This window comes from Coregonus clupeaformis, chromosome 21, assembly GCF_020615455.1.
Source record: "Coregonus clupeaformis isolate EN_2021a chromosome 21, ASM2061545v1, whole genome shotgun sequence".
NCBI lineage: Eukaryota > Metazoa > Chordata > Actinopteri > Salmoniformes > Salmonidae > Coregonus > Coregonus clupeaformis.
Genome location: NC_059212.1, coordinates 55,599,359 through 55,614,358, shown reverse-complemented (window position 1 = coordinate 55,614,358; position 15,000 = coordinate 55,599,359). Strand labels below are relative to the sequence as shown.

Sequence of the window (15,000 nt, the reverse complement as noted above, 5' to 3'; positions counted from 1 at the left end):
GTGACACCGGGCTCAGGTACGGGTTAAAGGCCGCTGCGCTGGCATTGGTGGCCAGGCCTGGCGCCATGGAGAACATAGGCTGCTGGAGGGGGAGGGGGGCAGAGAGAGACAAGGGTCAAAGGTGAGAAGTTATACTTCCTGGTAGGTAAAATATTAAATGTACAGTGTTCAACGTTATGTGGCTTATCTTAACTGACACCCTATTCCCTATATAGTGCATTGCTTAAGGGCTCTGAATGCTCAGAAGTAGTGCACTATATAGGGAATAGGGTGTCATTTAAGACGCAGGCGACAGTAAGTGTTGTCATGCAATGCGGTGCTGCCAGGTAATTACCTGATGATGTAAGCTGAACCTGTTGCTGTCTTGGACCAGGTCATAGAGATTAACCTGGATTGGTAAAGGTTGAAGAAAATGAAGACGTGTTTCAGGTCCTGCCATTCAGTCACAGTTCAGTTCTATTCTACTCCACTCACGTGTGTGTGTGTGTGTGTGTGTGTGTGTGTGTGTGTGTAAGACATACATGTACTGTACATGAGTGTGTGTTGTCTCACCATAGGCTGAAGCTGTGTGCCGGGCATCATGGCGTTGGCGAGCTGCATCTGCTGGGCCAGCATGGCCATGTTCTTCTGTTGGATCAGATTGTTCCTACCGTTGATCTCCAGCTGGGTCTTCAGGTGGCCAGGAGGATGGAGGTACTTACAGTTCTCCCTGGAACAACGGCCCTGAGGGAGGGAGGGAGGGAGGGAGGGAGGGAGGGAGGGAGGGAGGGAGGGAGGGAGGGAGGGAGGGAGGGAGGGAGGGAGAGAGTATAGTAGGTTAAAGTTGACTCAGATTCAGACAGCACTGGCATTAACTTGACAGTAAAACATGTACCACAACAACAGACAGAAGATAGATACCCATAATTCCATGGTATCATTTAATTCCATATTTATACAACATGTATAATCTGCAGTATGAGATAATGTCCTGAGGTGACCTGGTGATTTGTTATGGTTCCCTCTGCTAGTAAACATCCCAGACATGCCCTGTAAAACACACACACACACACACACACACACACACACACACACACACACACACACAGTCAGCTGACAACTGTGTGTGTGTGTGTGTGTGTGTGTGTGTGTGTGTGTGTGTGTGTGTGTGTGTGTGTGTGTGCGTGCGTGTGAGTGTGTGTGTGTGGGGCTGTTTATAGCTGCATGCCCCTAAGCCTGGTTCACTCTAGGTCTGGGCTAAGCCTGGTTCATCCTAAGTCTGGGCTAAGCCTGGTTCATCCTAGGTCTGGGCTAAGCCTGGTTCACCCTAGGTCTGAGCTAACCCTGGTTCACCCTAGGTCTGAGCTAACCCTGGTTCACCCTAGGTCTGGGCTAATCCTGGTTCATCCTAGGTCTGGGCTAAGCCTGGTTCACCCTAGGTCTGGCCTAAGTCTGGCACTTGCTAATTGTTAAGGGCTCTCTATTTCTGCTCTGCCCTGTGGGAGAAAAATGTGTGTCTGTGTGTCTGCGTCTGTGTGTGTGTGAGTGTTTTCATGGATATGTGCGTGTGTGTGTGTCTTCGTGCATTTGTGCGTGTGTGTGTGTCTGCATAAATGTGTGTGTTCAGTTCAGAAGAGGGTCTCTGTGGGACCGCTACCCAGACATCCAACTAGGCTTCCTGTCTGACAGGAGATATACATACAACCCATTCATATAATACAGAGATATCCAGCAGGGCTTCCTGTCTGACAGGAGATATACATACAACCCATTCATATAATACAGAGATATCCAGCAGGACTTCCTGTCTGACAGGAGATATACATACAACCCATTCATATAATACAGATATTTCCAGCAGGGCTTCCTGTCTGACAGGAGATATACATACAACCCATTCATATAATACAGAGATATCCAGCAGGGCTTCCTGTCTGACAGGAGATATACATACAACCCATTCATATAATACAGAGATATCCAGCAGGGCTTCCTGTCTGACAGGAGATATACATACAACCCATTCATATAATACAGATATTTCCAGCAGGGCTTCCTGTCTGACAGGAGATATACATACAACCCATTCATATGATACAGAGACATGACATCACAATATGAAGTCAAACTTAAAAAGACTCGTGGAGATGATGAACTAAGAGTGACGGTCTATGCTGTCAATACACAACGCCAAGAAGGAAGGGTACAGTACAGAAATCCTGGAGGAGTGGGGTCAGGATACTTCAAGTGTGACACACACACACACAGACACACACAGACACACAACACACAGACACACAACACACACACACACAGACACAGACACAGACACAGACACACACACACACACACACACACAGACACACAGACACACAGACACAGATACACAGACACACAGACACACAGACACAGACACAGACACACAGACAAACAGACACAGACACACAGACACAGACACACACACACCATACACACCACATACACACACACTGGAGTCATGATCATGTAACAGGTGCCAGACACACATAGGCCTGTTCTTTACAACATATATTTATTTACATTTATATTTATTTACATATATGTATTTATTCCATGGCCACAGCTGAGCCGACCGGCCAAGGCAGCAGGATCCACGCTCAATCACACATAGAGCTGTGTCTGTCTGCCCTGCCGCCTGGGTGCATCTCAATACGTGACCTTAGAATTGTAAGGTTCTATCTGCAAAAAGTTGATTCTAAGATGGTTGGCTTTAAAGTTGCAAACCCTCAATGGTTTGAATGATGTGAGTATTTTATTTTATTTTAAATCTTGTTTTCTTTTTAACTTAACAACATGAATTGGGGTATTTAGAGTTGTATATAGGCAGAGAATATGGTACAGAATATATGTCCGTAACTCAATTTTTACCGAAATGCAGCTATAACGTTGTAATTCCAAGCTCTCCATTGGTCTAACATGGTTAGCTCTCTTTTTGTTCTGTCCTTCATTCGCACTGACATGAAAGACTGGGACAGGTGAAAGGAAGCGAGTTCCTGGTGATCACTCTCCATATTGCGTTCATCCTGTGTTTTCAGGTCGGTGCAGAGTAAGGAAAGGAGATGAGGAGAGGAAACCACGTCTGACAATTGAGATGCACCCTCAGAAGTTTCCCCACTCAGATACAGGCAGGAAGAAGTGTACACATGTCAAATTTGCAGTTTCACATGTGAAATCGCATTTACACATATGAAATCTGTTTTCAAATGTTGAGCTTAAATTTCACATGTGAAACCATATTTCACATGTATTAAACTTATAGTTCACATGTTAGCACCCCCTTTTCACATGTGAGAAGAAAAAAACATGTTTTCACCTCACGTGAATTGCAGTTGCATATGTGAAATTCGCAGTTTCACATGTTAAAAACATTCTAATGTGAAAATCTCACTTTCACATGTGGAATTGCAAGTTCACATGTGAAAATCAATCACATATGAAAATCAATCACATGTGAAAATCTTATTTGCAGTTTCACATGTAAGAAAACTCCACATGTGGAATTACAAGTTCACATCTGATGGTGAAATAATGTTATTCTCCTCACATGTGAAAAGGTGTTGTTAACATGTTGCAGTAGCAATGGTTCCACATATGGAATTGCAAATTCTGTAATGCCATTATGTAAAAAGGTAACTTAGCCTATCTGTGTATAACAATTCAAGTGCGTTTAAAATAATTATGTATTATTTCTGAGCCATCCGTTCGGAGTGTTACTGCTGCAGGCTCACGCCTCTCTTCTTCATTCGTTGGTAAGTGACCGTTGGAAGAAGCCCAGTGAAAAGAACAGAGAAGCTAGCGCTCTGGGTCTCCTTATTAATCCTGTTTAACATGTTAAAATGTGCGCCGTCAGAGTTAATCAGTTAACTCCAGTTAACTTTTTGTAATTTTAGTGCACACATTTTTTTTGTGCATTGTCTGAAAACATCCAAAATACACTGAAAACATCCTAAATACACTGAAAACATCCAAAATACATAATCTATAAAGCTAAAAACAACAATGCGATGTCAATACAAGTTGCCTTTGAGTTGAAAGAAAGTGTGTTGATCAATTTACCAGATTTTGCTAACAGTTACTTTGGACAAAATTAAGACGTTAATATTCTTGTAATGCTTTTTGTGTAAAAATCTTAAATTACAGCTCAATTTGAGCAAATTAGGAATTTGAATCATTTGACAGCCTTAGTTGACCTTAAAACACGAAAATGCACACCGGAAGGTACAGAGGAAATGAGTCGGTCATGATTGTTCATGGTCACATGATGAGGTAGCCCCGCCCTATTGGTCGAATGGTCAAGACGTTGGCTTCACCCTTGCGAGACCCGGGTTCTAATACCACGTGTCTGAGTCATGTGGAAAATGTACGTGAAAAATCCATGTGTTAACTTCACACGTCTGTTTTTCACGTGATTTGTTCACACGTGTTTTTTTCCCTGTGTTCTTTTCACGTGGAGACGTTATGCCTATAGTGTGTGTGTGTGGTGTGTGTGTGTGTTGGTGTGTGTGTGTGTTGGTGTGTGTTGGTGTGTGTGTGGTGTGTGTGTGTGTGGTGTGTGTGTGTGTTGGTGTGTGTGTGTTGGTGTGTGTTGGTGTGTGTGTGTTGGTGTGTGTGTGGTGTGTGTGTGTGTGTTGGTGTGTGTGTGTTGGTGTGTGTGTGTGTTGGTGTGTGTGTGTTGGTGTGTGTGTGTGTGGTGTGTGTGTGTTGGTGTGTGTGTGTGTTTGTGTGTGTGTTGGTGGCGTGTGTGTGTTGGTGGTGTGTGTGTGTTGGTGTGTGTGTGTTGGTGTGTGTGTTGGTGTGTGTTGGTGTGTGTGTGGTTTGGTGTGTGTGTTGGTGTGTGTTGGTGTGTGTGTGTGTGGTGTGTGTGTGTTGGCGTGTGTGTGTTGGTGTGTGTGTTGGTGTGTGTTGGTGTGTGTGTGGTGTGTGTGTGTGTGGTGTGTGTGTGTGTTGGTGTGTGTGTGTTGGTGTGTGTTGGTGTGTGTGTGTTGGTGTGTGTGTGTTGGTGTGTGTTGGTGTGTGTGTGTTGGTGTGTGTGTGTTGGTGTGTGTGTGTGTTTGTGTGTGTGTGTTGGTGGTGGTGTGTGTGTGTGTTGGTGGCGTGTGTGTGTTGGTGGTGTGTGTGTGTGTTGGTGTGTGTGTGTTGGTGTGTGTGTGTTGGTGGTGTGTGTGTGTTGGTGGTGTGTGTGTGGTGGTGGTGTGTGTGTGTTGGTGGTGTGTGTGTGTTGGTGGTGTGTGTGTGTTGGTGGTGTGTGTTGGTGGTGTGTGTGTGTGTTGGTGGTGTGTGTGTGTTGGTGGTGTGTGTGTGTTGGTGGTGTGTGTTGGTGGTGTGTGTGTTGGTGGTGTGTGTGTGTTGGTGGTGTGTGTGTGTTGGTGGTGTGTGTTGGTGTGTGTGTGTGTGTTGGTGGTGTGTGTGTGTTGGTGGTGTGTGTTGGTGGTGTGTTTGTGTGTGTGTGTGTGTGTGTGTGTTGGTGGTGTGTGTGTGTTGGTGGTGTGTGTTGGTGTGTGTGTGTGTGTTGGTGGTGTGTGTTGGTGTGTGTGTGTGTGTTGGTGGTGTGTGTGTGTTGGTGGTGTGTGTGTGTTGGTGGTGTGTGTGTGTGGTGTGTGTATGTGTGTTGGTGTGTGTGTGTTGGTGTGTGTGTTGGTGGTGTGTGTGTGTTGGTGTGTGTGTGTTGGTGTGTGTGGTGGTGTGTGTGTGTGTTGTGTGTGTGGTGTGTGTGTGGTGTGTGTGTGTGTGGGGTGTGTGTGTTGGTGTGTGTGTGTGTTGGTGTGTGTGGTGTGTGTGTGTGTGTGTGTGTGTGTGTGGTGTATGTTTGTTGGTGTGTGTGTGTGTTGGTGTGTGTGGTGGTGTGTGTGTGTGTTGGTGTGTGTGGTGTGTGTGTTGGTGGTGTGTGTGTGTGTGGTGTGTGTGGTGTGTGTTTGTTGGTGTGTGTTGGTGGTGTGTGTGTGTGTGGTGTGTGTTGGTGTGTGTGTGTGTGTGGTGTGTGTTTGTTGGTGTGTGTGTGTTGGTGTGTGTGTGTGTGTGTGGTGTGTGTTTGTTGGTGTGTGTGTGTTGGTGTGTGTGTTGGTGTGTGTGTGTTGGTGTGTGTGTGTGTTGGTGTGTGGTGTGTGTGTGTGTGGGGTGTGTGTGTTGGTGTGTGTTGGTGTGTGTGGTGTGTGTGTGTGGTGTGTGTGTGGTGTGTGTGTGTGTGGGGTGTGTGTGTTGGTGTGTGTGTGTGTTGATGTGTGTGTTGGTGGTGTGTGTGTTGGTGTGTGTGTGTTGGTGTGTGTGTTGGTGTGTGTGTGTTGGTGGTGTGTGTGTGTTGGTGTGTGTGTGTTGGTGTGTGTGTTGGTGTGTGTTGGTGTGTGTGTGGTGTGGTGTGTGTGTGTTGGTGTGTGTGTTGGTGTGTGTGTGTGTTGGTGGTGTGTGTGTGTTGGTGTGTGTGTGTTGGTGTGTGTGTTGGTGTGTGTTGGTGTGTGTGTGGTGTGGTGTGTGTGTGTTGGTGTGTGTGTTGGTGTGTGTTGGTGTGTGTGTGTGTGGTGTGTGTGTTGGCGTGTGTGTGTTGGTGTGTGTGTTGGTGTGTGTTGGTGTGTGTGTGGTGTGTGTGTGTGTGTGGTGTGTGTGTGTGTTGGTGTGTGTGTTGGTGTGTGTTGGTGTGTGTGTGTTGGTGTGTGTGTGTGTTGGTGTGTGTTGGTGTGTGTGTGTTGGTGTGTGTGTGTTGGTGTGTGTGTGTGTTTGTGTGTGTGTGTTGGTGGTGGTGTGTGTGTGTGTTGGTGGCGTGTGTGTGTTGGTGGTGTGTGTGTGTGTTGGTGTGTGTGTGTTGGTGTGTGTGTGTTGGTGGTGTGTGTGTGTTGGTGGTGTGTGTGTGGTGGTGGTGTGTGTGTGTTGGTGGTGTGTGTGTGTTGGTGGTGTGTGTGTGTTGGTGGTGTGTGTTGGTGGTGTGTGTGTGTGTTGGTGGTGTGTGTGTGTTGGTGGTGTGTGTGTGTTGGTGGTGTGTGTTGGTGGTGTGTGTGTTGGTGGTGTGTGTGTGTTGGTGGTGTGTGTGTGTTGGTGGTGTGTGTTGGTGTGTGTGTGTGTGTTGGTGGTGTGTGTGTGTTGGTGGTGTGTGTTGGTGGTGTGTTTGTGTGTGTGTGTGTGTGTGTGTGTTGGTGGTGTGTGTGTGTTGGTGGTGTGTGTTGGTGTGTGTGTGTGTGTTGGTGGTGTGTGTTGGTGTGTGTGTGTGTGTTGGTGGTGTGTGTGTGTTGGTGGTGTGTGTGTGTTGGTGGTGTGTGTGTGTGTGGTGTGTGTATGTGTGTTGGTGTGTGTGTGTTGGTGTGTGTGTTGGTGGTGTGTGTGTGTTGGTGTGTGTGTGTTGGTGTGTGTGGTGGTGTGTGTGTGTGTTGGTGTGTGTGGTGTGTGTGTGGTGTGTGTGTGTGTGGGGTGTGTGTGTTGGTGTGTGTGTGTGTTGGTGTGTGTGGTGTGTGTGTGTGTGTGTGTGTGTGTGTGGTGTATGTTTGTTGGTGTGTGTGTGTGTTGGTGTGTGTGGTGGTGTGTGTGTGTGTTGGTGTGTGTGGTGTGTGTGTTGGTGGTGTGTGTGTGTGTGGTGTGTGTTGGTGTGTGTGTGTGTGTGGTGTGTGTTTGTTGGTGTGTGTGTGTTGGTGTGTGTTGGTGGTGTGTGTGTGTGTGGTGTGTGTTGGTGTGTGTGTGTGTGTGGTGTGTGTTTGTTGGTGTGTGTGTGTGGTGTGTGTGTGTGTGTGTGGTGTGTGTTTGTTGGTGTGTGTGTGTTGGTGTGTGTGTTGGTGTGTGTGTGTTGGTGTGTGTGTGTGTTGGTGTGTGGTGTGTGTGTGTGTGGGGTGTGTGTGTTGGTGTGTGTTGGTGTGTGTGGTGTGTGTGTGTGGTGTGTGTGTGGTGTGTGTGTGTGTGGGGTGTGTGTGTTGGTGTGTGTGTGTGTTGATGTGTGTGTTGGTGGTGTGTGTGTTGGTGTGTGTGTTGGTGTGTGTGTGGTGTGTGTTTGTTGGTGTGTGTGTGTGTTGGTGTGTGTGGTGGTGTGTGTGTGTGTTGGTGTGTGTGGTGTGTGTGTTGGTGGTGTGTGTGTGTGTGGTGTGTGTTGGTGTGTGTGTGTGTGTGGTGTGTGTTTGTTGGTGTGTGTGTGTTGGTGTGTGTTGGTGGTGTGTGTGTGTGTGGTGTGTGTTGGTGTGTGTGTGTGTGTGGTGTGTGTTTGTTGGTGTGTGTGTGTTGGTGTGTGTGTGTGTGTGTGGTGTGTGTTTGTTGGTGTGTGTGTGTTGGTGTGTGTGTTGGTGTGTGTGTGTGTGGGGTGTGTGTGTTGGTGTGTGTGGTGTGTGTGTGTGTGTGTGTGTGTGTGTGTGTGTGTGTGTGGGGTGTGTGTGTTGGTGTGTGTGTGTGTGTGTTGGTGTGTGTGGTGTGTGTGTGTGTGTGTGTGTGGTGTATGTGTGTTGGTGTGTGTGTGTGTGTGTGTTGGTGTGTGTGCGTTGGTGTGCGCATGCTTTATGCTTCATGAACAGTGTCTGTTACAAGCAGACGTCTACACAGGCATCTGACTTGTTGAAACTTGAGACAGACATTTCAACAACTGGGTCAAATCATGGTCCATGCCTCATCAGTCGGCTGTATGACTGGCTAGCTTGTTTAAACACTGTTGCTAAGTCCTATCACTGCTAACCTGGATTAGAGAGTTACAGCTAAACGACTAACATGTAAATGGTTGAAGGCCTCAACGATTTTACTCTTTCATTTTAAATGGTGCATGTAGGTAGAAGGGCTGCTCTATGCCATGGTAACACAGCACCAAGCTAACAGGAGTTCTGACTGTAAACATTTTGACAGAGGTTAAAGGAGAGGCCATATTGAAACATCAATACAGTTCTTACACTGGACTAATGGACTAAATGGCTAACGTGCAAACACAGTGAGTCAAAAACTTGGAGTGAGACTATGCAGAGCTTGTTTTGAAAGAGGTTCTAGATCTATGCAGAGCTTGTTTTGAAAGAGGTTCTAGATCTATGCAGAGCTTGTTTTGAAAGAGGTTCTAGATCTATGCAGAGCTTGTTTTGAAAGAGGTTCTAGATCTATGCAGAGCTTGTTTTGAAAGAGGTTCTAGATCTATGCAGAGCTTGTTTTGAAAGAGGTTCTAGATCTATGCAGAGCTTGTTTTGAAAGAGGTTCTAGATCTATGCAGAGCTTGTTTTGAAAGAGGTTCTAGATCTATGCAGAGCTTGTTTTGAAAGAGGTTCTAGATCTACGCAGAACTGTTCTGAAAATAAGTTCTAAAACTGAGCAAAACTGAGCATACTCAAAGCTACTAACCGTGAGCTCAAGTCTTAATGAGCTGAACTGGTATTCATAAGCATTCTGACACAGATAAGGGGGTTCTGAAACAGAGCTGCACCTCTGCTAGCAGTCAGCCAGGGGGGCTGAGAGGGGAGGGGTGCAGAGTAGTTAACGGGCCTTGAGGATTTGCATTGCGCTCACCCCACCTGACCCCATCCGTCCCACGTTGGATTTACCGCTGTGGCATTTGCCAAGCGAGGTCGTGTGTGATGACCGCCAACCCCCGTACCAGGAAACTTGCAGCCTTCTATTCTACTAAGACATTTACTTTATGTTCGTATTCTTATCTTTTATTATTTCTTATTGTTGTTGCATTGTCCAGAAGGAACCTGCAAGTAAGCATTTTGTTGGATGGTGTATACCATGTGTATCCTGTACATACGACGAATACAACTTGAAACTTCAAATAAGAGTCAAAACAGTGGCTAAAGCAGGCTGCCATTTTGAATAGTGAAATGTCAGCCTGTGGAAGCTGGGAAGGGGACAGACAAAGTGAGTCACGTACTGTAGCATGAACCTGCGTCAGTGAAATGCTAGAACCTGCTGCATGAGAAGTCCGTAGTGATGGTCAGAGAGAGAGAGAGAGGGTGAGGGAGAGAGAGAGAGAGAGAGGGAGGGTGAGGGAGAGAGAGAGAGAGAGAGAGAGAGGGGGAGGGAGAGAGAGAGAGAGAGAGAGAGAGAGAGAGAGAGAGAGAGAGAGAGAGAGAGAGAGAGGGGGAGGGGCAGGGAGAGAGAGCGAGAGGGAGGGAGGAGGGGGGGAGAGTGAGGGGGGTGGGAGAGGGAGGGAGAGAGAGAGAGAGAGAGAGAGAGAGAGAGTGAGAGTGAGAGTGAGGAGGGGGATGGAGAGAGAGAGAGAAGAATCCCAGCCCTAACAACAGAATAATCCCAGCCCTAACAACATCGTAATTCCTGGAATCCATGCTTGCTCCCTGATTGCTCACAGATACATACAGGCAGAGACATATTAAGAATGGTTAATATATGGCTCTTGCATACAGGGAACTCTAATATGGAACCCCACAGATTTAAAGGCATAGAGCCACTATTCCATAAGCAGAGGAAAAGCAAGGCACACTACAACAATGAAATTGTCTTCATTCAAATATCCTGTACATTCATATACAATGGTTCCTTATATCTGTATCTGATGTAAATAATCATTAGTGTACTTTCAATACAATGAGAACCACATTATGACAAGCAGCTGGATTATACAGCTGTTTCATAAGAATATTCTTTTAAATATAGCCTGGAAAGTCTGAGGTCTCTCTTTCCTCTGCTGTTGAAAAACAAGCCTTATTCCACTGCTCTGAACAAGCCTTATTCCACTGCTCTGAACAAGGCTTATTCCACTGCTCTAAACAAGCCTTATTCCACTGCTCTGAACAAGCCTTATTCCACTGCTCTAAACAAGCCTTATTCCACTGCTCTAAACAAGCCTTATTCCACTGCTCTAAACAAGCCTTATTCCACTGCTCTAAACAAGCCTTATTCCACTGCTCTGAACGAGGCTTATTCCACTGCTCTAAACAAGCCTTATTCCACTGCTCTAAACAAGGCTTATTCCACTGCTCCAAACAAGCCTTATTCCACTGCTCTAAACAACCCTTATTCCACTGCTCTTAACAAGGCTTATTCCACTGCTCTAAAAAAGGCTTATTCCACTGCTCTGAACAAGCCTTATTCCACTGCTCTAAACAAGCGTTATTCCACTGTTCTAAACAAGGCTTATTCCACTGCTCTAAACAAGCCTTATTCCACTGCTCTAAACAAGGCTTATTCCATTGTTCTAAACAAGGCTTATTCCACTGCTCTGAACAAGCCTTATTCCACTGCTCTAAACAAGCCTTATTCCACTGCTCTAAACAAGCCTTATTCCACTGTTCTAAACAAGGCTTATTCCACTGCTCTGAACAATTCTTATTCCACTGTTCTAAACAAGGCTTATTCCACTGTTCTAAACAAGGCTTATCCCACTGCTCTAAACAAGGCTTATTCCACTGCTCTAAACAAGGCTTATTCCACTGTTCTAAACAAGGCTTATTCCACTGTTCTAAACAAGGCTTATTCCACAGCTCTGAACAAGCCTTATTCCACTGTTCTAAACAAGCCTTATTCCACTGTTCTAAACAAGGCTTATTCCACTGCTCTAAACAAGCCTTATTCCACTGTTCTAAACAAGGCTTATTCCACTGTTCTAAACAAGGCTTATTCCACTGTTCTAAACAAGCCTTATTCCACTGTTCTAAACAAGCCTTATTCCACTGTTCTAAACAAGGCTTATTCCACTGCTCTGAACAAGCCTTATTCCACTGTTCTAAACAAGGCTTATTCCACTGTTCTAAACAAAGCTAATCCCACTGCTCTAAACAAGGCTTATTCCACTGCTCTAAACAAGGCTTATTCCACTGTTCTAAACAAGGCTTATTCCACTGTTCTAAACAAGGCTTATTCCACAGCTCTGAACAAGCCTTATTCCACTGCTCTAAACAAGCCTTATTCCACTGCTCTGAACAAGCCTTATTCCACTGCTCTGAACAAGGCTTATTCCACTGCTCTGAACAAGGCTTATTCCACTGCTCTGAACAAGGCTTATTCCACTGCTCTAAACGAGCCTTATTCCACTGTTCTAAACAAGCCTTATTTCACTGCTCTAAACAAGGCTTATTCCACTGCTCTGAACAAGCCTTATTCCACTGCTCTAAACAAGCCTTATTCCACTGTTCTAAACAAGGCTTATTCCACTGCTCTAAACAAGCCTTATTCCACTGCTCTAAACAAGCCTTATTCCACTGTTCTAAACAAGGCTTATTCCACTGCTCTAAACAAGCCTTATTCCACTGCTCTAAACAAGGCTTATTCCACTGTTCTAAACAAGGCTTATTCCACTGCTCTGAACAAGGCTTATTCCACTGCTCTAAACAAGCCTTATTCCACTGTTCTAAGCAAGCCTTATTCCACTGCTCTAAACAAGCCTTATTCCACTGTTCTAAACAAGGCTTATTCCACTGCTCTAAACAAGCCTTATTCCACTGCTCTAAACAAGCCTTATTCCACTGTTCTAAACAAGGCTTATTCCACTGCTCTAAACAAGCCTTATTCCACTGCTCTAAACAAGCCTTATTCCACTGTTCTAAACAAGGCTTATTCCACTGCTCTAAAGTGCCAGGGGGCCCAAATGTGACTATTCAGCTCCAAATATGTTAAGGGACATAAATGGTTTATAATAATTTGTTCTATTTGCAAGTAGAGTATTTTGCTGTGTCATTCCAGATGTTTGTGAGAGAGACCGAGAATAGGTGTGGGGACACTGGAACCCTTCTAGCTGAATAAGATGAAACAGGTTTATTCCACTTAAAGATTAAACCATATTCATATTTTTCCTCCTACGTTCATCTTTCCTTCATTCTCTCCTCAGAATGAGAGACACTGCTCTTATTTGCTGTTGAACGGAGCAGGATGATTGGCTAGTGCAGCAAGTGCAGACACACACCATACTTTGTCACAGTGGGATTTAAGCAAACAATGAATCAGCCTGCAAAGAATGCTGGGAGGAGCCACATCCCTTCCTGTCAACGCAAGAAGACGGAGTGTCGAGGACCTCTGAGTTTGTGTGTGTTTTTGTGTGTATGTGTGTTTGTGTGTGTGTCTGGACAGAGAACAGAACCTGAGAGGAGCTTTTAGACACCTGGTACGTTAGTACTGAGTCATCTAATCCCCCCCCCCCCACACACACACAATTTCTCCACACACACACTTCTACGTGCAGAATCCAAACACAGTACTCCTGATAAGGGCTGTGTTTATGTAGAGAGACCCACCACCAGACCCCATCACAGACTCTCTGTTTGACTGTTGGGGAACTCCCTTCACAGTGTGTCTGAGGATAGGGAGCTTTGATCTCCCAATACGGTTGGCCAGAAGTCACTGGGACAGAGAACAGAGATATGGTCACAACACAGCAGGCTATAAACACAGAGCTACTGGGAAACTAACAAGACTGTGACTGTGACTCCAATGCAATGTGATGCACTGGGGACACACACAGCACACACACACAGCACACACACACAGCACATTAGGTGAGGATGGCTTTTTGCTGCTGAGTGCACGGCCGGCACCGCACGTTGTTCTGGGAAGCGTAATGACTCTCTTAATGGGACACAGGTGACACTGGTAATGACTCAGGGCTCAGTGGTGACACACACACACACACACACACACACACACTGAGCTTACAGGGCAGGGTCCGGGGGGGCTTATGGTGGCATGAAGGGTCGGGAGAGCGTTAATCTATGATAAGATCTATGAAAAGCCCCCCAGTGGCACATTAACTGTGACACTAAATGATATGGTAGAGACATCAACCAGGCCACCCAGCATGCCAAAGTCACACTTAGAGGTTTATGTCATGCAGACTGACAAAGAGAGACATCTGTTTTAAGTAGAGGCTATACTCAGAAGTCTCACAAAATGTTTCCTGATAATTGGAAGCCTTTTCTGTGTCACAGACACACACAACCAAACAGACACACACATAATCATTTGGTGGGTGTTTGTATTTGTCGTATTTCACACATGTATAAGTGTGTATTAATATGCATGAATTGGAAATGTGTTTTTTTGCATATACCACTCTCCCTGAGACACCCCTGGAGCAATTAGGGTTAAGTCCCATGCTCAAGGGCACAGCGACAGATTTTTCACATTCAAACTAGCAACCTTTCGGTTCCAGGCCCACCGCTCTAACCACTGGGCTACCTGCCGCTCCCATGTCACACCTCATGTCACTGACATGTCTACTTATAGAGCTGTTCTCACTTGAAGAGTGGTGGCTCTCAGGAATGCCAAGGTCAAAGGTCAAGTATACAGTAGCGAAAACGCCATTCCCTGCGACACGCACACATGTACACACACCCCACACACACAGCATGTCATTGCTATACGTCCAGGGTGTATGTACTGTCTTAATATCACCTCCCCTCTTCCTTTGAAAGATAACGAGGTTACGCCTCTGGTGTTCATTACTCCACATAACAAACAATCAATCTGTTATCGATCTAATGTGAGATCTGAGCTGCAACTCTTTTTATTAGACTCGTCCAATCGTCTCTCTGTCTGTGTGGACCAGACAGAATATTACTGCACATCATCTATCATAGCTGCTCTATGGTTCATCTTCAAGCTGTAGTGACATGGAGTTACCTCTGGGACAGGGTCACGCTATTCTACACTATTCTACCCTCGTATGTAGAGCTTCGTCGCTTTGGAAGTCTGAGCTGCCATTCTTTAAGTCAGCCTTGTTCATATATTGGCTGTGTTGATTGACTAATAATGGTGAATGTGTATGAGATCAACTGAGCATGACTACACACGTCTTAAAGCTGCAATATGGAACTTTTTGGGCGACCTGACCAAATTCACATAGAAATGTTAGTTATAGATATGTCATTCTCATTGAAAGCAAGTCTAAGCCGCTGTAGATATGTTCTATGTGCACTATTTGTCACGATCGTTACTGGATGAAGCGGACCAAGGCGCAGCGTGATAGCCGTACATCTTTTAATGAAGTACACACACGAACAAAACAAACGATACGTGAAGTCCTAGGTTAACACCAAAACAAACCATACGGAACAAGATCCCACAAATAACTAGTGCCAACAGGCTGCCTAAGTATGG

General features: G+C 45.6%; 1 protein-coding gene across 12 annotated transcripts in view; it reads right to left on the bottom strand.

Annotated features, from left to right (window-relative positions):
* LOC121535453 (muscleblind-like protein 1) overlaps window positions 1–15,000 on the bottom strand; it is a 79,142-nt gene that overhangs the window by 14,023 nt on the left and 50,119 nt on the right. For 11 of the 12 annotated variants that reach the window (XM_041842539.2, XM_041842538.2, XM_041842537.2 and 8 more), the window contains 3 exons: window positions 553–723; window positions 335–388; window positions 1–82 (listed from right to left, as the gene is read on the bottom strand). The exon at window positions 1–82 is cut by the window's left edge and continues 128 nt beyond it. In XM_041842539.2, coding sequence (XP_041698473.1) covers window positions 1–82; window positions 335–388; window positions 553–723 — 307 coding nt within the window. The remainder of the gene's footprint in view (window positions 83–334; window positions 389–552; window positions 724–15,000) is intronic. The other variant, XM_041842540.2, reaches the window with a different exon arrangement.